At 40.0% G+C, this 25,301-nt stretch overlaps 2 protein-coding genes across 4 annotated transcripts in view; one reads left to right on the top strand and one right to left on the bottom strand.

Moving 5' to 3' along the window:
- Window positions 1-2,224, bottom strand: part of zc3h18 (zinc finger CCCH-type containing 18) — a 34,439-nt gene extending 32,215 nt beyond the window's left edge. For 2 of the 3 annotated variants that reach the window (XM_027272760.1, XM_027272761.1), the window contains exon 1: window positions 2,019-2,223. The gene's annotated coding sequence lies outside the window, so the exon portion shown is untranslated. Of the gene's footprint in view, window positions 1-2,018 lie in introns of all 3 variants that reach the window. The other variant, XM_027272762.1, reaches the window with a different exon arrangement.
- Window positions 2,225-5,567: 3,343 nt separating this feature from the next.
- On the top strand, window positions 5,568-22,375 carry trhr2 (thyrotropin releasing hormone receptor 2). Its single transcript, XM_019271790.2, has 6 exons — window positions 5,568-5,766; window positions 9,025-9,736; window positions 11,088-11,220; window positions 11,445-11,596; window positions 12,403-12,523; window positions 21,399-22,375. Exons 2-6 carry the CDS (start codon window positions 9,354-9,356, stop codon window positions 21,966-21,968), a joined length of 1,359 nt encoding a protein of 452 aa, XP_019127335.2. The 5' UTR covers window positions 5,568-5,766; window positions 9,025-9,353; the 3' UTR covers window positions 21,969-22,375.
- Window positions 22,376-25,301: the final 2,926 nt, after the last annotated feature.

Here is a 25,301-nt window from a genome sequence, read left to right as displayed (position 1 = left end):
CCTCCAACTGAAACCTGTCACTTATCCATAAGTACAAGGCAGAACATCTATCCAATGAAGTCAAAATATAAACAATGCACACAGAGAAAAAACACTAATAAAAGCTATTTTCTATCTGAAAATGATCCAAACCCAGAGTTTATCTAAGATGGAAGAAGAAGAGATACTTTTTATTAATCCCTCGAGGGGAAATCAGTTTTTTTATATATATGCGATTAACCCCGAAATCCAACCACACGCATACAGACGGCTCATAGACATGGAAAATGTGGAGAGAGATGGCGGAGTGATGGACGGCCACCCAGAGCGGGGTGCCCTGCTCAGGGGCACCCTGGCAGTGCCCAGGGGGTGGGTGACCTGGCACACCTCCAGCTACCAGTCCAACACCACAACCACATCGTGGGGCAGCTGTGGCCTTGGGCAAGATACTGAACCCCTAATTGCTCCCGAAGGCTGTGCCATCGGTGTATGAATGCCTAGCTCCTAAAACTGATGAGCACTTGGCACCTTGCATGGTAGCCAATGCCATCAGTGTATGGATGGGGTGAATGAGATACGTAGTGGTCGGAAGACTAGAAAGGCACTATATAAGTCCATTTACCATTACCATTGAACCAGCCACCATCCGGGCTCCCAAAGCCAAGTCTCTATGGACACACACACATCAAATCAATTTTATTTGTATAGCCCAAAGTCACAAAGTACATTTGCCTCAGAGGGCTTTACAATCTGTACAGGGAGTGACACCCTCTGTCCTTAGATCCTCGGTTCGAGTGAGGAAAAACTTGCCCACAAAAAACCTTTTAACAGGGAAAAATGTGGAAGAAACCTCAGGAAGAGCCACAGAGGAGGGATCCCTCTTCCAGGACGGACAGACGTGCAATGAAGTAATAATGACAGTAATAATATGTGTAGTGGACGTCGTGCAGGATCACAGCAGCAGCCACGATCCACGAGAACCTGCTGGACGACAGAGCACAGAAACTCCTATATACATATTTCTTCCACATTTTTTCCCTGTTAAAAGGGTTTTTGTGGGCAAGTTTTTCCTCACTCGAACCGAGGGTCTAAGGACAGAGGGTGTCACTCCCTGTACAGATTGTAAAGCCCTCTGAGGCAAATGTACTTTGTGACTTTGGGCTATACAAATAAAATTGATTTGAATTGATTTGATATTGTATATACAGCTGTAGCTCAGTCCATAGGGACTTGGCTTGGGAACCGGAGCGTGGTCGGCATGGACTGAAAATATGGAGGGTGGACTGGTAGCTGGAGAGGTGCCAGCTCACCTGGTGCCCTTGAGCAAGGCACCAAACCCCCCCTGCTGCTCCACCATATCTCTCTCTCCACATATAAGTCTTTGTACTTGTACTGTATGTGTGTTTGGAGTTAAAAAATGCATGTAAATAAATAAAAAATTGTACTGTCAGACGCCCAAATTGAGTTTGACTCAGTACAATACACTGTACGATGGACGAGACAGCGCACACACATGTATGCCAGCTTGTAACTTTCCAATAAACTGTTTATCTATTTATTTATTTAACTAGTTTTGTGAACGTTAGCTTCCGGCGCCGCTAATTAAACAGTATAAGGTCTTAGCTACGGACAGCAGCAGCTAAAGCTTCGTGTCGTTCAGTCATAATAATAATAATAATAATAATAATAATAAAAAGGTGTTAAAGCATGTCCGAGTTCACCTGCAGCAGTAACGTGACTGTTAACACGGAGCTGGACGCGCTTTGCAACAAGGCCCGACAACTTGGACACAACGCGGCGGAGCTAACGGACACACACACACACACACACAGACACACACAGACAGACACACACAGACAGACACACACAGGCTGAGCACAGAGTCTTTAGTTTGACGGACACACACACGTAGAAGTCAGCTAACGTTAAAGACACGAGTTAACAGACACACCGTAGCGACACCGGCCCCGTCTTTCACTCAACAATGCAGCCCTGAAGCTAAGCTAAAAGCTGCTAACAGCCACACATCTTCTGTTTACCTTTCCGACCGCGGAGCTCTTTACACACGGCACTGCTGCGTGGAACAAACCGGCCCCTCTCCCGCCTGATGTGCTTCTTCTGTTTCGGTTCACAATAAATATGAAATTGTTTATTTTAATTTAACCGCTATAAAACACTCGGCACGACGCGGCGATAGCAGCCATTACCTCGACGTCATCAACATACGACAATCTAGAGGGGAGAGAGAGAGAGAGAGAGAAAAAAAAAGGCGCTGCTGGAAAGTGAACGAGAGAACAGACCTGAGATCAGTTTGTGTGGCAGAGTGTTAACCGTTGGAAGGGAACGAGAACAGATCTGAGATCAGTTTGTGTGGCAGAGTGTTAACCGTTGGAAGGGAACGAGAACAGACCTGAGATCAGTTTGTGTGGCACATTGTTTGCGGCCGTTAGTTGCTCAGGGGAGCAAAAAATCTGATTTGGGTTCAGTGACAGCGGCACGTTAACAACAACAGACATTCTAAACCGTCGAACGGGGAAGCGGGGGGAATTGAAGTGGGGAAGGGAAAGGGAAGGGAAGGGATATGGAAGGTAAGGGGAGGAAGGGAAGGGGAGGGAGGGGAGGGGCGTGGAGGGGAGGGGAGGTGAATAGATGGAGTGCCATGGTATTGTAGGATTGATAGTACAGGACACGTACAGTATATATAGGAGATTTATAGGAGAGGAGATGAAGGAGAGGAGAATGAGATGAAAGGAGATTTAGCTATATGGTATTATGGTAACATGAAGGACATAATTAGAGTAGAGGTATAGGGAGGACAGGGACAGGAGGAGGGGAGGAGAGACAGGACAGGACATTGCGAGGGGAGGACCGATGATGGAAGGATGAGGAGATGATAGGAGAGGAGAGTGATACGAGAGGATAGTATATTATAAGAATTATCTACATGTATTACAGTACATTAGAGGGATGATATGACATGACAGTACATTACATTATATTATATTATATTATATTATATTATATTACATTACATTACATTACATTACATTACATTACATTATATTATATTATATACAAGCCTTTTTCAAATTATTTCTGTGCATATCTGAAATAATTATTTTGGAATGGACAGAAAATTCTTGTTGATTAATGTTTCAAGTGCACAAGTCTTTCCTCCTGTGTGTGGTGTTTAGACATGTTTGAGATTAATTTAGGGGTGCATCCAAACTTTTACAGATGAAATAAAGCACACATACGTGCACACACTTACATACACACATCCTAACAAAATTAATTCAATATGAACTGTACTGCTACTTTTTTCAAGACCTTTTGTCACATGAATTCTTGTTAACATTTTAAAAACAATCTTCACTGACTACTGCTGCTTTGAAGTGGTTTGTCTGCTGGCTGAAGCTAAATTAGATCAACAGATTTGATTTTGTTATATTAGATTTCATTGCATTAGATTGTGGGGGCATTACACACTGCATTCATCAGGGACACAGTCTAATTGAATATAACTGATGCACGCTATCTTGCATTAAGATGAAATGTGAAATTCCTTTATATACTTCAGTTGAGTTCGAACTCACCTCTGACCACCACCACCCACATCCCCAGTCAACAAACAACAAAAAAAGTTCCACCTTTATTGAAATTAACATTTTAATGCACTCTACTCACTATGATTTCATCACCTGGCATTTATATCTAATTACATTGGATTATAGTGAATTCTTTCATAATCCAATTAGATTAAAATGTGTGTTTATTAGTTTGTGCTGGACTATCCTGGACATCTATTTTATGGATCTATTTTATAGTTTCAAAGCCACTTGTAATGTTGCTTGTAATGTTCTTATGTTTAATAAATGTTTAATATGAAAAAAATGGCCTTATCATCCTATGCAATGCAATGCTGTGCAATACTATGGTATGCTATGCATAGTATTGCACAACACACTATGATATTATATGCTACATTACCCTGCACTACAGCATAATATACAAAACTATACTGTGCTATGTTATTCTGTGATATACTATGCAAAAAATCAAAACAAACAAATCTATGTTAGTTGCATCTATGGCAGTTGTGGAGGAGGCTTCATTGCAGTAGGTGTTTCACTGCTTGGTGGAGACTGAGGCAGGCACTGAAGCATCATTATTCAGTGAGGTTGTTTCCCGCTTTGAGTCACTAGATGGCAGCAGTGACTTTACACCTAATGATGACAGCAAACGACCAGATGTGCCTGATGTGTATATTTATTTATTGGCGTGTGTGGCCTATTGAAGTCAGATTTATTTTTTATTTTTTATTTATTTTTACCTGTAAGACTAAATTACACATACTTTAATTGGCAGGTATTTATATATATATATTACCCCAAGCCTCTGAACAAAGAGGTGAATGTGACTTAAGTATATAAAAGGAGCTATTTTTTTTGCAAATTACAGGCTGTTAACAAGGGCTCCTTAAACGTCACCTTCAGTTTTTTTGCACCTACACGCTGCTCCTGATTTGTTATTTCACTGACTGCAGATCAGTAAATGTTATCTTTGGAGGAAACACAAAGAGAACATGTAAACTACAGGTGAGTACAGGTGAGAGTGACTGACGCACTTTATGAAGAATTGTAATCTTTTTTAAACAGGGTGATATTTAGGATAGAGTTTGTGTGTGTGTGTGTGTGTGTGTGTGTGTGTGTGTGTGTGTGTGTGTGTGTGTGTGTGTGTGCTTCACTTGACAGCGAGGGATCGGGAGGCGAGGACCAATCATCAAGCTACACCCACAGATGATACATGACTTCCTCTCACATATTTCAAAATAAAAGCATAACGTTAAAGCATTGAATTTAATTTAAATTTGATTGATTGATTCAACTTCACGTTTTCTGTTTTACCCAGGAGGCAGCCTCCAGTGCCACTTGACATTGGCTGCAGAAGTAATTTAATCTCCATAAGTCCCCATGTCCAACTTCACAGCAGAAATAAACATGTTAACAACCTGGTACAAAAAACAGTTTTGGTCTCTGTAGCTAATTTCCCCGTTCATAACAACTGTACTGAGGGTGATTTTTTATTAAACTCATCTGATCAAACGATTTTAAGGCTTAAAGTTACACATAATCAACAGCATGGGCGCTTTGATTGAAATTAAACATAAAGTTTATCAGGGAAAACCATAAATAAATATATATTTATGGTCAGGAGCACATGGCAAACACCCTTCTACATACAAAATTATATTCTTTAAATAAAATAATAATATATGAGAAATTAATGAATTTACAGTTATGTCCTGTAACAGTTTAATATATCATACATTCTTTAAGCCGTCTTAATGGCAGTCAACTAATTACAATGATGACATTAGATGACAAATCATTTCCATTCTGTGATAAGCATGAGGCAAAGACCCACCTGTACACAAACATTGTAATTTATGTGATGAAATTGATTATATCAGCCAAGTGGAAATTATTATATGAGTGTCTTAGTGACATTGACTAATTCTAAACTAGTGCTTTTATTTTAAAGGCACAAGTGCTGCTTCCCCTGTGGGTCTGTGTGAGTGTGATGAGTCTCAGTAAGTAGTAGCAAGGCACTGTGTTGTATAGTATATAGACTACAGCATGGCTATGGTACTGACCTGGTTTTAACAGCGAGGAACAGGAAACAAAATACAGATTTTTTGTTTTTGTTTGTTTTTATTTTTGTGGAGAGAGATACAGACTTAAAGATCATTCTGGAGGAGGCTGACATGAAACAAACACACAAAAGGTAAGTTCTTTAATTTCCTCCTGCAAATAAGTCAGAATAGTTACAACTTTAGAATCAGTTGTGTGTGTCTCTGTGATGCTGATGCATACTGACAGTGATGCCATTTATTCATTTACTGTGTAACAAAGATAGACGGACAGAGAAAAGAAGAAATGCATGATGATTTGTCTTTTTGTTACTCTGATCTGGAAACAAACAAAATGTGACAATGGCACAAAGACAGCATAATATAAAACAAGTAGTTATTATGTATATGTTTTCATTGCGTTTCTTTCATATTTTAACAGTTATGTCACTTGTTCTGCATCTTGTTGCCTGTAAATCATCCACTTTTCCCAATTTGCTTTCCTTAAACCCTCAGAAGACTGATCAGCCTTTCAATCGAATACATTTCATCACTAAAATCAAGTTCTCTTATTAACAGTCCTCTTGTATAACCCTAGGTTATCCGCATCACAGTCAGTTCTTTTTTCTCTACCAACATGTGAGTGAAAATTTCATCCAGATGCCAGATATTTGTAATCAGTGCATCCCGGGAGGAAACACTGGATTTACACCCAAAATAAAGGAGCCTATTAATGACAGTCAGGAATATTTTTTAAATCTAAACAGGGATTCAATGAATTGAATGCATCTGAAGACTGACACAATGAGATTATAACCTGTATTATCACCTTGAACTTGGACAACAGAGCACAGGAATCTTAGACATGTGGGTGTCATCTGGAGGCGGCGGTTCACTTAGTTTTGTGTTGTGTTCGCTCTCTGCTGGGTGACCTGCAAGAATTGATGATAGGTAATCAATCACTGCATCATTTTACACATAGAAATGTACTCTATTCATGTAAGTCAGACTTACTGCACCTTTGGTTCAGAGTTTTGTCCAGACTGGATTTGATCTGTCGTGTAGTCTTACACAACAATAAGTGGATTCAGGTAGTGCTGCAACCTGCTCTGTCCACTTCTCAGTGGCAGACTGACACCACACTACAGGAAAAACATGTTTTTTCCCTCCTGTCCTGGACAATTTGGAGATTTTGGGTTATTTTGCTTCCATAACATCTTTTAGACTAGTAGAAAGAAAACAACCAAAATACACATTTAGGTAACTTGGCTCCACGTTGTCTATTTATGTGTAGATTTCACCAAAAGTTAGTGTAACATAATGACTAATTTGCATAATTCAGAAGTAAAAAAAAAAGTAGAAAGTAATTAAGCAGGGGGGTTTCATAAAGTTAACCTATTCACATCTCAAAATGTATGCATGTATCCTAAAAACACAATATTTATTTTATTTATTTATTCGCAGTATGTTCTAACTAATGGAGTGATAAAAAGAGAGCGCCTGCATATTTAGACATACTCTTTCAGAAAACTTCCAATGTAAGTAATCAACATGGGAAATAAACACATTATGCCTGGTCAATCCGATAAACAAAAAAAGGTTTTGAGGTGTCTGCACATAGATGCATAGTTTCATACTAATGTTAGTATTATTATGGTTTACATCAAGATTGTAAACCATAAATTGTTTTGCTTGATCGCTGTCATTTTAGTCCATCCTGACTCTGGGATTATTTAGAGAGGGATGCCAAAAAGCCACCATGTTTGCATCACTGTCATGTGTGTTGATGTTATGATGTGAAGTAAGTTGAGGGGGTTCATGAGAAACATTATTATTATTATATGGTTTTCCTTTAGGTTAAGGCCTTTATATGGGGTATCCTGGGAAAGGAATCTCTCTGTTTTTTTCTGTCCCTTAGACTTGAGCCATATGGTATTGTTTATTTAGTTGCATGTCTTGGAGGTATAATCTCCATCGTATATAAGGGTTTGTAACGCATAGATCAAGAGAGTCTCTCATCATTCGGCCAGGGGCTCTCCAAGTAACGTTTTACTTGCTACGATGCTGAACTTATTGTAATAAATTTGTTATAGAACTAAGTTTCTCTTCAAACATCTTCAACTGCATCACAACTGAATATACGACAGTTTAAAGCGTACAAGTCACAGGTTGTTGTTTTACTGGGTTGAAGATGTAACGATTACACAAAGGAGATTCATTAATTTTTAATGAATAACTTGACAGTATTAGTGATCTTTCTTCCCCTCTGCTCCACGTCTTTGTGCTAATATAAGCTAATGAGGATCTGGCTGTAGCTTCATATTGATCGCACAGATGTCAAACTATTCCTTTAAGACTAAGATCCATCAATATGTATGTGTGTATGATAAAGTAGGATCTCATATTAATAAGTTGCGTCTTGAAATGAAGCATCTGCGTGTGCAAACTGCAGTATAACGGGAAGCCCTCCAACTGTTTCCCGAGGCACCTCATTCAGTCAAGCGTGGTCAGGCACGTAGAGAAGATCAGCTCTACTTGTTGTGGATCAGTGTGTGTGTGTATGTGTGTGTAATGGAGAGTGGACACACTCTGATTGATGGCAGAATAGTAAAGCTAAATTACATTTCATTTCATGTCTACCTCAATTTATTAGAGGCAGCCCTCAGGAGGGGTGGTCCAATATGTGTGTGTGTGTGTGTGGGTGACCGGTGAGTAGGAAAAGAGCAACAGATTGTGCCTTGTAGTGTTTCACAGTCTTGCACACTGGTTAATTAGGTTCCAGGCTAAAAAAGAAAAGATATAGAAAAACTGGTTCACGCTGTACTCCAACAACCTCAAAATCTTTTTAAGCACTTACAGTTGGATAAATGGCTGTAATCAGAGATTCTTCTGCTGTGCAGGATTTTAAGTGCGTGGCTGTAGCTTTACTAGAAATGCACTAGGAGGCATCATTAGTGCATTATGAGAAGAGAATAAACCCAAAACGTGTTTGTGTGTTTTGTTAGACTATTACGTTCAAATGATCTTAATGCACTTATTGAGTGTGTTTACGCCTTGAGTACAGTGTTATGGTTCATTTGTTACACTGCGTGCTCAGCAGCCAGAATGGCTCATTTGAATATTGACTGTTGATGGCTATCCACACTGGATCTAAATAAAGCTTCACCAGGCATGGTTTTTCCTTTTCCTCACAGAATTTCAGCACTACATTTTCAGGCAGCTACATCTTAGTGCCACTTGAAACTACCACTTTCATTTCTCCCCCTTTGTTTTAACCACCATATGCATTATCTGATTGCATGAGTGCTTTTGCTTCCGAGCAGCATTTATCAACTGATTCTAGCTGGCATTGCGGATAGAAATCCATGTTAAAATGAATATGTTATGCATTTCTTTGAATTTTCTCTTTCTAGGTGACTCAGTGGGGGCCTGAGAGGTGTTTGGAAGTGTTATTCTTTTTCACTTCCCACACTACTTCTACATTCATTCACTCATCAGCAAGCACATTCACAGCAGTAGCGATAATTCAGTCAAACCTGTGAGATGTTAGAACGTCACAATCAATATCATGTGCTGTTTTTAACTGAGTTGACTTGTGAGCGTAAATGCTCTACATGAAGAAGAAAAAACATGGCAGCGACATTTCAGAGTTGTGCCCCTTATCACTTTAGCTTTAATCAATTTAATGTAACTTCTGATTAACAAACACCTGGGGGAATAAAAAGGACAGACGTTAGCAGATATGACTGACAACGTGAGCTCCCGAATGGACACTCCAACCAACATCTCCCTGAGTCCCACCGTCGGCATCTCTGAGTCGTTGGAGTACAAGACTGTGTCTGTGTTCCTGGTCTTGCTGGTGTGCGGCGTGGGCATTGTGGGAAACATCATGGTGGTCCTTGTGGTCCTCACCACGCGCCACATGAGGACACCAACCAATTGTTACCTAGTCAGCCTGGCCATAGCCGACCTGACGGTGCTGGTGGCAGCGGGGCTGCCCAACATCTTGGATAGTCTGACAGGCACGTGGGTTTTTGGCCACGCTGGTTGCCTGGGGATCACCTACTTTCAGTACCTGGGCATCAACGTGTCATCCTGCAGTATCACCGCCTTCACTGTGGAGAGGTAAGGACGCATAAACAATCATTGATGTTCATCATCTACTCTGTCTTGAATTGTTGTACCTTATCCTGTACAAAGTATCCAAAGAAGTATCCAAAGAATCCAAGCCAATGGTCATAGCTTCAACAGTTGATGTTCAAGGATTATACCAGTGATTTGAAGGTCAAGGACATCATTAAACATGATATATAACCCAATCAGTGACTGTCCTTCCAAGAAGAATGACACAATCAGTCATTTTAGCAAGGGCCCCAAAACAACATACAGTGACAAAACCCTCTAGTGGCTGTAAAAATTATGACAGAAAGAGGGAAAAACAAAAGAGGTGGTGAGGATGATTGGATAGGTCAACAACATGTGTAACTTTAACAGTCCCCTCTGTGATCAGACTCTAATCTCTGCCTGGGAAGATAAATGGTCTGTACTTATAAAGCTCCTTTCTAGTCTTCTGACCACTCAGTTGTGCTCTACATATCACATTCACCCGCTCATGCAATGCACCTGCACAGGCTGCCATGCCACGCATCATCATTCACACCTATGGCAGAACACTCGGGAGCACCTGTACCTCATGCCACAGCCACCTGGTTAGACTTTTCAACATGTACTTGTGACCTGTTTGGACACCTTATTTATCTGCATTAGAAGCAGTGCTTATCAGTGCAGATAGTTTTGGTTTTACTCATCCAGGTTTTGAGATGTCTGTCTCCACACCAGTGCGATGGAGTTGAATTGAATTTGTGCTCCTCCCAATAAACCTTAGATTGAACAACAAGCTGTCTTTCAAAAAACTGTGTCCCAGTTAATCTGGATAATCCCTAGAATGACTGAAACTACTCTCTACCAAAGAAACAGTTCCTGTGAAGACTACTGACAACACATTCAGAGTAATTAGAGGCACGACTTTGCCCCCCATCACCATCCCGCATTTGATGCTGCTCGCCCTGGGCCTAAAAAACCTTGTCCTCCTCATAGCGGTGCAAAGCTTCTTTGATAAATAAAAACACTCCCCCGGTGCTTTGAACTTTCAGTCAAGGCGTGGATGGAGCTAACGAGCTTAGCGGTTAACTTACTTAAGGAACAAGTAAAGCTTTCTGTCCATCGAGAAACTCCATTCCTTCTCTTTCTCAGAATTGTGATACAGAGCTCAGAGTTATATAGTGATAGTGAAGCTGTTTTTTTAAGGTAGAGAAGATATATATTGTTGATTTAAGTCATTTGTCTGATCAATTATATTTTCGATTTCTGTGCAGGGTAAAATATTGGATAAATATCTCAGTGGTCTCCACTCACCAACACATTGTTGGCAGTTTTGACCTTGTGTTTGAATCTTGGGTTTCCTTTTCCTATCCAGGTACATAGCTATCTGCCATCCAATGAAAGCTCAGACAGTGTGCACGGTGTCCCGAGCCAAGCGGATCATTGCTGGGGTTTGGATCTTCACCTGTGTCTACTGCATGCTGTGGTTCTTCCTGGTGGACATTCAAGTAAGAAAAATATATTTTGTATTTGTTTTTAATCCACACACACATGTCTATATAAACCACTATGTGAACACACTTGTAGGCTATACTCAAAGATAAAGACAATGGCATTCCTCTTTTGTACAAGTGCTGGTTCAACTGCAGGGGAACGTGAAGTGTTTTTCTGTAGAGCTCTGTGCTTTCTCTCAAAGCACTGTTATTATCTCTCTGATAACTGTGACATTCAGGTCAGCCAGGATGGACATGTGCAGTGTGGCTATAAAGTGAAGCGGGAGCTCTACCTGCCCATCTACCTCATCGACTTTGCCATTTTCTACGTCATCCCACTTCTCCTCGCCATTGTGCTGTACGGCCTGATAGCACGGATTCTCTACCTCAGGTACCGTAAAAGGTTTTTCAGAGCAGATTAATAAAGCCTAAATCGGGTTTTTATCATTATGAGTTACACATGTAATTTGTTCATCTTACTTTCATGCACGAGGAGTTCTGAGTCTGTGACATCAGGATGTTTTTATCATAGCTTGGGCAACACTTTGTCTAGTTTTGTCTGTAGATTTCACTTAAATGTACCAAAAGATAGCACTAGATGTAGCAAATGTTTCATTTGCATGTATAAACATTAAATTTAATTAAAGTAATTAACTGGGAACGTTAACTCAGTAGCACTTATATAAACCAAATCTTCCAGCTTTATTCATATCTATATTCTGGAGCTTTTAAAGGGCTTTGTTCATATATTATGACTAAAAACGTGGAGAAAATTCATTTTTTTAATGGTTGTCGATGGTTATGGAGTGATAAAAAGAGATTAACTTTGACCATTGCATCTAATACATCGATAAAATAAAACTAGAAGTACTAGATTTTGAGTTGTTGATTTGATTTTCTGTTGTAGTGGTTCTAACAGGTTGTATTTCCCTAACACCCTGACAAGAATTAAATTCTCAGTCAAAACAAATGCCTGTATTTCAGGGGACAACCTCCTGATAAACAAAGCTGAAGTTCAAAGTTTTCCAATACTGACATAAAGTATCATTTGCAGTTTTAATGGAAGATTCTGAGACCTGTAAAGAAACCCAGCAACACATGTTAAATCCAACCACCTCCTGACACGTTTACAGTTTATTAAAGACCCCAAACCAACCAACCAATAAATACATTAACATGCTGCTTGTGTACTTCCAGCCCTCTGCCCAACCATCCTGACACCAGCGCCACCACACTGCGTCGGAGCTGCCGGGAAACCTCTGAAGGGAAGGGGGGTCGCCAAGGTCGGCCAAAGAGCACGCACTCCTCCAGGAAACAGGTCTGTACCTCTTCCCACATTTACCCCCTCTCCCAATAATTCCTTCTACAATCTCCTTTTGTGTCGTTACATCTCGTCTTATCTGTCAAGTAATTGCTGTGTGATATCTTTAGCCACATTTGACCCCTGTCTCGTCTTCGGCCATGTGAGTGATATACTGAGAATATAGAGGCCATGATTCCCTTTTAACGGCATGGTGAAGATGTCCCTGCTATCCATTGCCTCAGAAAAGAAAGTGCCCTTTTGTTGGCTTTCTGTCCTGGCCATTACCAGGTCCTTGCTCTTGGTGGGAATTGTTGAGAATTGAAGGCAATCGTGGTGGTAATGGTTTCGTTTCCTCAGGCTGAGCAGGCAAAGAGCCTTCTTACTGAGAAAGCTCTTTCTCTTCCAAGTTGCATGGTATTGCTCTGCAGTACAGTGCTTTTTCCCTGGGCTCTTGGATGTAGAATACATTTTGTCAGGGTTTTTGGTCTTAAAAGCATCTACCATCAAAAATCTTTATCCACTACGGAGGGTGCGTCAGCCCAAGGGAGGGGGGGACTAGTTTTGTGTTCACATTTGTTCTTTCAAAAGTTGTATTTGGAAAGCCAGAGTGCGGAAATGATTGTTCTCAACAATAGAAGCAATAGAGTTTAAATATTCAGGCACACACAAAAAGATGAGAGAATAGAGGCTGGAAATTCAGCTGAAAGACGTTCAGCTGAACCACTGTTCCTCTTAAGATAATTATATTTATAGAAAGACCAAAGCAGGTGTTAAGCCTTGCTACCAGCCTCCCGCCGACTCAGTGTGCTGCCTAAGTGCCCGTCGGATTGTCTAACAGCAGAGTCTGGAATCAGTGGGGTTGTGTCCAACACCGCTGAGAGACAACAGATATAAATCTACTCCTTCAATACAAAACCATACACGAAATACATATTACTAAACATAAAATGGACTAACCAACATAGACAGCTGCTCACAATGCACCCTTAACATTACCCATGGATTCCACCCAACTGCTCTGCTGGCATTGGTGCAGCTGGAAAGCGTCTCAGCCGTGCCCGGAGGGATTTAGGGGTTACAGAAAATGACTTGCATGCTGTCTAGTTCTGCAAAGCAGTTCACTTTTTGTGGACACAAGTCACAGAAAATCTTTCCTCCGTCTTGAACTTCAGACTAATTTTTCTAATCATCAATAAGAAAACCATTAAACCAAACTAAAATATCATATCATTGATCCATGAAAGGATCGATATTGGCTAAATTAGTTTCTTGTTTTTTTCTGTTTAAAATGACTTGGGGGAGGTCATATTAGCTGTCACTAATTAACGTTAATTTTGTGACTAACTTGCTAATTTTTCAACATTAAACTAAGTTGTTTGGGTTGTGTGCTCTTTGCAAACTGGAGTCTGTACTGAGCCAAGATCATTTGTGAAGGAAGAAAACTGTTTTGGCCAGTCCAACAACAAAAACATACTGATGCGTCTTCTATCTAGCAGATTGTGTAGCTGCAGCATTTTCCCTGTTAAACTTTCATTCATATCATATCAATAATTTAAAATGATGAACTTAATAGTTTTGAACAAGGACTTTAAGTATTTGGATTATGTAGCTGATGAAGAATAAGGTGTGTCAGATTAAGACTACAGCTGTTATTTCATTTTGTCAGATTCATATTTAATCAACATTGACACTTTGTGGTCGTAGAGTCTGATATTAATCAGAATGTCTCATCAGAAACTCATCACTTCTACAAAAATCAATTCATTTGTGTTATTCAGCCAGCATGGCCATGAGAGAGTTATGATAATTTGATTGATTTTTTTTTAATGGTGTTTCTGCTATTTTTCCTCCAATAGGTTGAAGTAGAAATAAATACAGTTTTCAGTACTTCATAGCACAAATGACCACCTGTAACTTTTAGATCAATACCAACAATTTCTTCATCACTGTTATTTCACCAGTTGATTAAATTGACCTTCCAACCAAGTGGTTATATTTTGGTCCTGTTCTTTTTAAGAACAGAGAGATCACCGTGTTCTTGACCATCACGTTGACCCAAACTCATGTGGACTTAAGTGGTTTTATAAAAGGCAGGAAGAAGAAGCTTGGGTCCCGTGTGCATGTGTAAACCAAAAAGACCAGGCTGCAAAACATTCCTCCTGAAATCTAAGTGTTGAAGTGTTTGATTTGGTGTTTTATGGCACAAAAGACAGGCCACACCTTTACCCGATGTGGTGAAAGTATGTACAACATTTTTCAATTATCGAGGCTAGGCAACTTTTTGATATACAATGATTTACTCTTACTTTTAACCAGTTTTAGCTGAGACTACCATAAAGCGTGTCTGACCTTTAGAAAAAAATTGCACGGCAATCTTCCGTAAATCCATTTTACCCTTTCAGCTTACTCTCTGGCTTCGCAATGTGTTTCATATCTTATATTAGATGTAATGTTGGAATAATGTTTAAGGAGTGGGTCCTTCTTTTATTTGTTCTTGTCCATGCGCATGGAGATTCAAGTGCATAAGCCTGTGGATCACACAAGAAATATTACTGCTAATGGTTTCATACACATTTTGAGAATGAAAAGCACTGAACAAGTTTGTTTGAACTTTAACATAATTTCTTAGACCTCTATTCTCCGGCAATCGTCTGGTTACCAGGTCTTGACACATGAGATGCCACCCTGTAGGCCCCCCATGTACAAGGATGGGCGTCAAGGTCAGATGCATTGCGTCACAGACTGACTCTGTTGATGTCAAATGTCACCTCAGTGGCTAGGAAGGAACCGGAAATGGTTTTAGAAGTGGTGCCAAATAGATATATGGCTGGCATAACAGTTGTCCAGGATGAGAGGTGGGAATACTCCCGAGATCAGGGCTGAGCACAACTTGGAATTGGACTTTCCCCCCTGGGGGCTGAGGGAGTTGACTCTATGTGACTGCAAGAGGAAGGAAGAGGAAGGCTGTGACTGTTGAAGTGCTTTAAGTATCAGTGCAGAGTAGCTTCTTGGAGCTGTTGGGTGCCATAGGGAAACCTGAAGGGTAAGTATGACTGTAAGTGCACTATAAGTGCACTTTGTGGTCACATCAACAGATCTATGCAGAGCAGAGCTGGTAAGTGATCACCACCTGGTGATCATTTGGATCAGATGCTTTGGGGAGGCTGGTGGACAGACCTGGTAATCCCAAATGTGCAGTGAGGGTAAACTGGAAATGTCTGATAGAGGTGAGGAAGATCTTCAACACCCACTTCCAGAAGAAATTCTCATACATCCTGGTTGAGTCTTTTTGTTGGTAAATCACAATTTAACCTCTACAACTCCACAGGACAACATTTAAAGGTCCAGTGTGTAACATCTAGGAGCATCTATTGGTGCAATACAGTACTCAAAAAACTATGTTTTAATTAGTGTATCATCAGATTAAAATAAGAGTTGTAGAGACATAATAAACCTTTTATATCTACAGTAAGTGCAGCTCTTACATGGATTCCACCAGTGTGTTTCTACATACTACAGTACCCAATATCCTCAGCTCTCCAAAGAAAAAAATGCCTATTCAAGACGCCTACGATGAAGTATCTCAGCCTAGAGATTGTTTGGCTACAGAAGGTTTGGGAATTTCGCTTCTTCTGGTGCATTTTTGCCACTTGAGTGTTAACCAGGACTAAAATATTGAGGATTGTCATTTTAATTTTGATGTTTTTTTTGCACGTTTTACCGTCCCTTATAACCTTTATCATAGGTTGTTCCTGTGCGCACTGTGTACAAGAAGTGTCTGCATGAACACAACCAGTGAAGAGACTAAACTCACTTCATGTGAGAGCAGAGAGGGAGATCTTAATCTCATGTGTTTAAGAGGCTTCATCTAGGAGCAGAAGATTTGCATAATGTGATTTGGGATTTACATTCAAGTGTGCTTAATACCGCAGATGATTTTTACTCTCAGTTCTTCAATGGCACTTCATGCTCTTTTATTCCATCGTTTGATAGGCCGACTCGATCTGATAGGAGTTTGATAAACTTGTGTATGTCAAAGAATGGCACTTTTATGACTGAGATTAATACAGTGTGGTGTGAGATTCGCTGTACAGTTTTTAATCTCCGAGAGTTTCTTCACGTCTGTGATCTCCTCGAATGCATGTGGAGGAAGAGAGATGTGGATGCCTGGTCATTGTTGCCCGGGGTGAATCGATCGCATCAGAGGCTAAAGCAAATTCTTTGGCTCATTGGACTGAAATGTTTGTCCGTGACTGGATTCCCTTGAAGGAGGAATGCTGTTGTTAGAAAAAAAAAAAAATTGGAGGTGTTTGTAATGCTGGAGTCAAGTATCAAGCTGCCATATAATTACAGTCATAATATGCATATTCAAAATGTCACCCCATTGCTTTCCGTCTCATTATCGCAGCACAGAGATAATTAGAAAGCACTCCTCCCTGCCTCCTTTGTGTTCAGTTAAACGCTTTGTTGTGCAGAGTTTTTTCCTTTTTTTTTTAATCTACCTGCTGAGGTGGCTGTCACCGGCTCACCGCTTAAGGCATGGGCACAAACCCTTATCTCAAAAAATGTTTTTGCTGAGAGGAAGCATGTGCATGATACCTGCTATCAACCTGCCAGAGTTTGTTTTGTAGAGATTTTTTTGTTTTTTTTCTGCTGTGGTGTGGAAAACACGGCCGGCTGAACCGAAAAGGCAAGTCACGCTTTAGAAGAATTGTTACGACACAGCGGGGGGGTTGAGAACTTTAAAATGGCCACAGATGGATGTGTGGTGGGGCGAGGTTTCGGAGAGGGAAGGTGTGCAGTATTATTGGCAGCTGATAAGACTAATCACTTGAGCATTACTGGCTGACTGGCTCTATAACCCCCGTACACCACCGCCTTACCTCCCCTCTGTCTCGCAGGAGTTCAGAAATGTCTGAGGTGTTACCATGGTTACCAGACAGTGGCGGGGTGGGGTGGATGGTCAAGGCATGCTGAGGGGGTTGTTCATACGGAGAAACTCGCACCTTCGTGAGCCACTGCAGCACTTTGCCATTGTGCATTTGTTCTGTTGGTTGGCTTTAACATCTAACATTTTAAATTTGTATGTTTTTAATCATCATGTTGGGATGAATAATAATAATAACCTCACTTTCCAACTCGAGATATACTCAAAGGAGAAGATGTTTCTCGTTCATAAAGCCTCTCTTGTAATAATATTCTCGTGCCGTATCAAAGCAGGACATAATTCGCCCATCTGGGTATGATACATACTCACGCTGTCCTGTCAGAGGCTTAAAGGCAGTCAGAAGTCCCTCAGGAATATGATGTCAGTCAGGAAATTTGTAGGATTTATGGAGGTATTGTGCTGCAGGACAATGAATTATTCTTTTGACGTCCTCATCATGCTATGACACTATTAAGTCCTGGCAGTTTGACAGATGGTCCCTGGTTGGCTAACTAAACATGCATATGGACAGCACGGACGAAATGTCTTCATCTATATTTTGGAAAGACAGAATTGTCCCTTCCAATGTTTGACCGAACTCATTCACATTATCTTTGGGGTAGAGCCCTGGGAGAGAGAAAGAGATTACGTTTTTTTTTGTCAATGGTGTCTGGTCTGAAGCTTTTAAGCGAGCATAGATAATGACTTCAGTTCCCTGTTGGAAAGAACTGCCCCCCCTCCATCCACAGGATTACATTTCTTAGCTTCCCGTTAGAACTCATGAGATAGAAATGTCAGTCAAAACGTGATCTGTCTACACAGTCAGAAGAAATGTTCTAAGGAGCAAAAAGAGCTGTCTTTGAACTTGGTTTTCTAATAGTTATGGACATTTATTTTCACTCAGATTTCTGTGTATGCCCAATGAGACACTCAACTTTGATATCATATATGTATTTTCACTATTTCAAGCCACATTTCCAGAGGCTTTAATACAAGAACTGTGTTGTTGTTGTTTTTTGTCTTTTACATGGATCATCGGCTAGATCATCAGCATGCTGACTTGTTGTCTGAGACATGCGGCTTCAGCCTCAGTTTTTTTTTGGCACAATATCATATACGTAGCCGTTATGGGCATATTAAAACAGTTTTCAGGTATATTTTTATAAATGACTGCAGTGTTTTCAACCTTTTATCATCCAACTAGCTACAGCATATGTGCCATGAAATAACAGAAAGGTCGACATGAGTATCATCATGTAACATCAGTAATCAAACATTAATATTCACACGTTTCTTTTTAATTTACTTTATATTCGATGCTTTCATCTCTTCCTCTCACTTGCCCTCCCCTCTTCTTTGTCGCCCACTCTTCAAATGACTAATTTAGCTAAGAGGCCTCAGTTAACCCCTCTTAACATGCACAGGGAGACGCGCAAAACATTATTGGTGTCAAACTCTCACACACACATCCAGGATCTCTGTCACACACACTCTCTTTCTCTCTGTTTATTCTAATGCCGCATCCGACGTGTTGATGATGACTCTAACGATCGTGAAGCAATCAAAGTTAATCAGCGAAATCGTAACGATGCATCAGCCTATATTGCGCTGGGCCTGGGAGCTTTGGCACGTATGTTTAGTGGCTTGTGCATTCCTGCACGGTGTGTTGACTGAACAATGATATCAGTGTAATTTTCAAATCTATTTCAAAGCCCCAGCATCTCATTAGTCTGTTTTCACCATCAATTAATGTCATATAAACCACTGTGCTGCTGATAGTCTATTTTATTATAAAAGGTTGGTTTCTAATGGCATTAATGGTCTTTGACTGTTTCCTACAGACTCTTCTAAGAACTCAAGTATGATCATGCAGCCAGGAGAGGTTATTAGATTTCTGTTTCCTCGTTCTAAACGGGGCAATTTATTCAAGGATGGATGGATAGGCAGTGATTGAATGCATTTATTTAACAGTGCACCCGGATCGAGAGGAGATATAAAGATTATGAACAATGATAAATTAAAAGCATCACAGAGTTTAACTGCAGAATCAGTGTTGAGAATTTGAAAGGCCCAGAATATGAACTGAGAGCTACTGTGCATCTTTAAAAACAACAAGCTTTGGTGGTCAGTTACAGGCATGTCAGATGATGGTGGCATGTGTGACCCCTTTAAGGTAATATTGCATAGAAATTGGTGTTTTGGTAAATATCAGCAGTTGTACACTTGTTATTATTCTATTACTTCTGATCAAAAACTAGTGAGTTGGCATCAAACAAGTGCAACATCACAAGACATAACAGCAAGATAACTGACAAGTTTGACTCAGGGTCTATGGAGAAGGGTGGGAGAGCCCGAAAAGAAAATTAAAACCTCAAATGAAATCCTCTTCTAAGATCTTTTAGTAAACATGAAAATGTGCAAACTCTTGACTTGCTTTAAATTCAAACTGCAAAGTTTCCACTCCAGTTTCTGTGAAATGCAGTCAACAGTCCTAAATATGAGCTTGTCAAATGAATGAAAAAAGACACTTGGGAAACAGAGACAAACGCCCTCTCTATATTGATCTATTGTGTGCCCTCCAGCTAATTTTCCACAGATGAAATGACTGATTCATGAGCCGATTCAGATAGCCAGGGGCTATCCCCTTTAGAAACTCTGTACAGAGTCGGCTTTGGCTTGGTACAGCAATGAACCATGGCATCCTGTTGCAAGTCCAGTTTGTAGTTGGAGCGACTCACATTGCTTTAGGTGGCACCGTCAGAGAATGAATTTTCTAATGTCAATGGAAAGCATTTTCACTCAATGTGCAAATGATCTGTGATGCACGAATGTGTCTGACAAATGTTTTGTGGCACGTGGCCTGGCTCCACTCATGATTCATTCATCCTGTAGAGTAGCAGTGTTGGGGGAAAAAGATTTCAAGCTCAGGCTGTGGAGGATGACAGCTTCTTGATAAGAGATGGCTTTTTTTTTATTATTTTTATTATTATTTTCATCTTCTTTTATGCTTGTTTTGCTGCAGGATTGACCGTTGAGATTTTCACAGGAGATGACAGCAGGGGCATATTTATAGTTCTTTGCATAGTAATTTATGGGAGGGAAGGTGGGGTAAGTGGTTCATGGGTGGTCAATTTTACATCGATTTGGTTGCATAATAGAAAAGTTTCACATGACCCGGAAAATTTCCCTGAACTCTTCTGAGTACACCGTCTTTCAGTATGAATGCTGCTCCATCTTTAATACATGAGGCCACAGATCTTTAGAAACCATAAAATCCTTAATTATAAAGGACGTATCAAGAGATCTCAAGAGGCCAAAATGGAGGCCAAACCTATCTTTCAACAAAGTAAAGACAAATTATTATTTTTTATGCTTTTGTTTAGAGATCCTAGTGGTGTGCCTCCACCGATGGCCATGTTGATCAGTCAGTCTACCAGTTTGTTTGCTAAAATGGTTAGCTCCAATTTGCTAAGCTGAAAACAATCCGAGCTGTGTTCCGTCAATTTGTCTTGGAGAGACTTTTTGCAATTAGTTGCCAATTTACACATCCAGCAGACAAAAACTATCACAGCAAGTACTTGCTCTGATAGAAAAAGAGCCTAAAGGTGTTCATTCCAAGTGGTTTGGGCACAACTATCCAACATTTATCATTACAGTAAGCCATTTGATCAAGTGTTGATATCAAATCTATTGTGCAAAGACCCTTTGTGTACTGGAAGACTCCCTTATCAACCCATGCTAGAACTTTTGACCTCCCAGAGGTTTTCTGGACCCAGCAGGGACTGTAAGCAAGGAACGGCGCCAGAATGGACATTGTGCTTTTAGCTTTTATGTGTGTGAGTGATGGATTTGGTCCACAGGCTGCTATTTGCCTACCACTGACTTAGAGCTTTTATTCACAGAAAAATTCCAGCTGCTTTAATGGAGTTTAATGATCTTTATTTCTGTTTATTTTCTCAACAGGTGACAAAGATGTTGGCGGTTGTGGTGATATTGTTCGCTTTACTGTGGATGCCCTACCGGACTTTGGTTTTGATCAACTCTTTTGTGTCGACACCCTACCTGAATGCCTGGTTCCTCCTATTTTGTCGGACATGCATCTATGCCAACAGTGCTATCAACCCTGTGATATACAATGCCATGTCTCAGAAGTTTCGCTCAGCATTTCGCGGGCTTTACCGTTGCCAACGGATAGAGGGAAATCAGAGGACACTGTCGATGATCCAGGCCGGCTTCAGCACCGTTCGAGACCACCGAACCTCGCAGGCCAATAGCAATGGAACCAATGAAAAAGCAAGGAGATCCATCCTGAGTGCAACCACTGATATAACTACAAAACACAATGGAAGTAGTCATCAGGAGACAACAGTCAATGGCAAAAAAGCAGAGCATCCCACTGACAGCAGCCCACCCACTTTTAGCTTTGATGTAGACCCGGCTGGTGATGAGAAGTTGGATCAGCCTTCATCAACTAACAACGCAGTTGATTTTGAAGGAAGACAAACAACAATTGAGCAACAGGAAAATATCTAAATGTTTCCATATCTTTTGTCAGATATCTATGAATTAGTTTGTACCACTAAAATCAATTGAATAGAATCCAATTAAGGAGAAGAAACCCCTTCCCTGCATTTATTTCATGATTTAAAGTGGTAGATATGCCTTGTGCATGGTGGTGCAGTGGTTAGCACTGTTGCCTCAAAAGCACAGCAAGAAGGTTACTGGTTCGAACCTCAGCTGGGGCCTTTGTTTACCTGTTCGCCCCCGTGGGTTCCTTCCAGGTACTCCAGCTGTGAAGGTATGCACTTAACAGGTTAATTGGTGACTCTAAATTGGCCGGAAGTGTAAATGTGATCGATAGATGTGCCCCATGATGAACTGGCGACTTGTCCAGGGTGTACCTATCATCCAAATTCAGCTGAGATAGGCTCCAGCCCCACCGTGACCCTGATGAGGATAAGTACTGTAGGTACAGATAATGGATGGATGTATTTTGCCCTGACCTCTGATGTCACACGTAAAGAGAAGAAAGATGGTGATTGAATGGCATAATTCATACTGTGGTGCAGGAAAATAATTTCTTTGTCCACAAAACTTACGCTGGCCCCCCCGATTGGTCTAAATTTGAACAAAAATGTGGATTGTTAGTGGACCTAAGGTGGGCTGAATGAAACCTGTCAGTCAAAGCAGCCACTTTAAGCCTTATTATAATTCGAACAGGTGCGTTATATTGAAATTGTCCCTCAGTACAGTTGGCATGAACGGGAAAATTATGTTTATTTCTGCTGTGAAGTTGGACATTTGAACATGGGGACCTGTTCTGTACTCAGCCTCAAGTGGCTGTTTGAGGGACTGCAGTTTTTTGCACTTCACTTGTGGTCACACATTAGTATGAGCAACACAAGCATTAAATGGCCAGATATGTGACCTTAAAATCTAAATTACAGATCAAATCTAGACTGGACCTTAAAGTAAGGGTATTTTTTTCTGTATATTGACTACTGACCTTAGCTGACCTTACCTGCTAGAGCACTTATTGCCAGTCATGTGGGAAGGATAAAAGCCTTAACACAAAGACGTACGTGTACAGTAACCTGTTCGTTTTCACTTCTCTGAGAGTTGATTTTTATTTTCTGCTGCAATTTGGGTTTTAAAGTCAAAAGTCAGAAGATGTGCAATTTACAAACCGATCCATTAATTTTTTGATGTTTAAGCTTACTGTGATGAATTATGTATTTTAAAAAAATGATTGTGCAGCCTAGCTTAGCATCTTTCTCACACTAATCTGCCATCTCTTCGATTAGACATATTTTTTATATATGTTCAAGAAAAAAGGACAGTTTTGGAAGTCTAATCTTCCTGCAGACTTTGGGTAAGATGTCTATTTTCTAAAATGTTTACCGTTACTTGTAGTGTTCTTGTGTTCTTCTGCATATTTGTTATTAGCTGTGTCTTTGAATATACACCAAAGCTGGTTGCCTTTGTAAAAGACCAAGATTTTAAACTATTCAAATTCACAATTATACTTTTTTTGTATTTTGTGGAGGAACACACCAGCTTTGGGGAACTTGTATGGAATAAATGTGGAGGAACACACCAGCTTTGGGGAACTTGTATGGAATAAAAACAATGCTCATGAAGTTTTGAATCTTATAAGTAACTGAATATGAAATTGTGAAATTTAATCACTACTAGCACTGAGATGTTTTTATTTTAAAATCTATTTTAATAGTCAATATCCAACATATAATAAATTATTATATACTAAATTACCATATATTGTGTTATTTTCCAGGTCGGCTACTGTATATAATTGATTATAGTGACTATAATCAGTTACCCGTAGATTCAAACCTTTATGGCAATTATTTGCTTCCATCACTCTCGTCCCATAAGTCGGCTTACCCTTTAATTGATGAGAACATCAGTCATCATGTGTCCCAGCAAATCTGTCATGCTAATACCATAGCACCTCAGCATACACATGTGCACTGTATCTTGTTAAGTGATAGTGATACCTCATCTTTATTTTTATCTTTATTACAGAAGTTGAGTGTAAATAACTTTTATTTATCTGTTTATTTTGCTGTTTTCTATTGTTGACAGCAACATATTTTAGCTTTTTTTTTAAAAATGAGCTATATGTACAGTATGTAGCAGTGTGCTGATGTTTAATGAAAATAAATAGACTAAAACATTTGCAGACTTAAAAGCTGCATTAAATATTTTTTTGCGTATCAAGCTGTAAACACAACAATGACGTGTGATCATGCTATGAAGTTCCTTAGCTGCTTCAGTATGTTCAGCACTTTGTCGTTTTTCTGTCCGTGGTTTGATGCTGGATAAGTAGCATATAGTGTGTTTATCAGGGCTCTCATGCCTTTTGCAACTATATTAGTTATTGTGTCTTGATTGGTTAAATTGTGCCAAAATGCAGAATTACTTTGTACATTACCTTTATGACCTTTGGATTCACTGTAAAGAAGGGGGAAGGACAAGCTTACCAGCATGATATAAAGATGTTTTGTGGACAGAGCTGCAATATGAGAACCGATTTTAAGAGCTCCACAACATTCCTGTTACTGACGAGTTTCATTTTTAATTTTTTGGGTCACACTTTTTCAGTTATTGCTATATAATGGTGATGAATTAACAGTTCAAAAACCACATTTCTTTGTCACCTTAATGTGTATTTTGGCAGTTTAATTGATGTAATTTTATAATATTTATATCACTATGTTGATATGAAGTATGTCTGGATGTGTGTGTGTATGCGTGGGCATGTGCATGCATTGCTTACAGGGAGGTAGCTATCAGAAGAGTGAGTGAGTACGTTCAAAGAGGAAAGTGCAGAAACAGTCAAGTTAAATCTTCACGGTCTCTAAAGTCTCCAATGGATACTAGAGGAACAACGGTTTCATTTCGAAGTCGTTAACACAGAACAGTGACTCACCCAGTTGTGCACTTGAAAATACACAATCGAAATGACTTAGAATGGGTCTTGTATATTTTCATTTAGGATGATCACGCTGTGAGGACTGGCTGATAGTAGCCTTGTAGAGCTCCCTTGTGTGTGAGTGTGTGCATCATTATTTAGCCCTGGAGAGCTGCTGGTTTGATGTGTTTTAAATGTGCTGTAGTTTCAAATGTATTGATTTTTTAAAAATGGCTCTATCCGTATTGTTGTAGCGAGATGATGTTTTATTGGTTTAAGAAATGTACAATGTGCTATGATCTGTGGTTTTATGGCATGCATGTTCAGCACAGTGGCTGTTTGAGTATTTTAAGAAAAGTCAATAAAAAGCATTTGTCGAACCGCCTCTGAGTCACTTACTGTTTCATTAGTCACTGAATACAAATTACATT

This window comes from Larimichthys crocea, chromosome XXI (assembly GCF_000972845.2).
Source record: "Larimichthys crocea isolate SSNF chromosome XXI, L_crocea_2.0, whole genome shotgun sequence".
NCBI lineage: Eukaryota > Metazoa > Chordata > Actinopteri > Sciaenidae > Larimichthys > Larimichthys crocea.
This window is presented reverse-complemented; position numbering and strand designations above follow the sequence as displayed.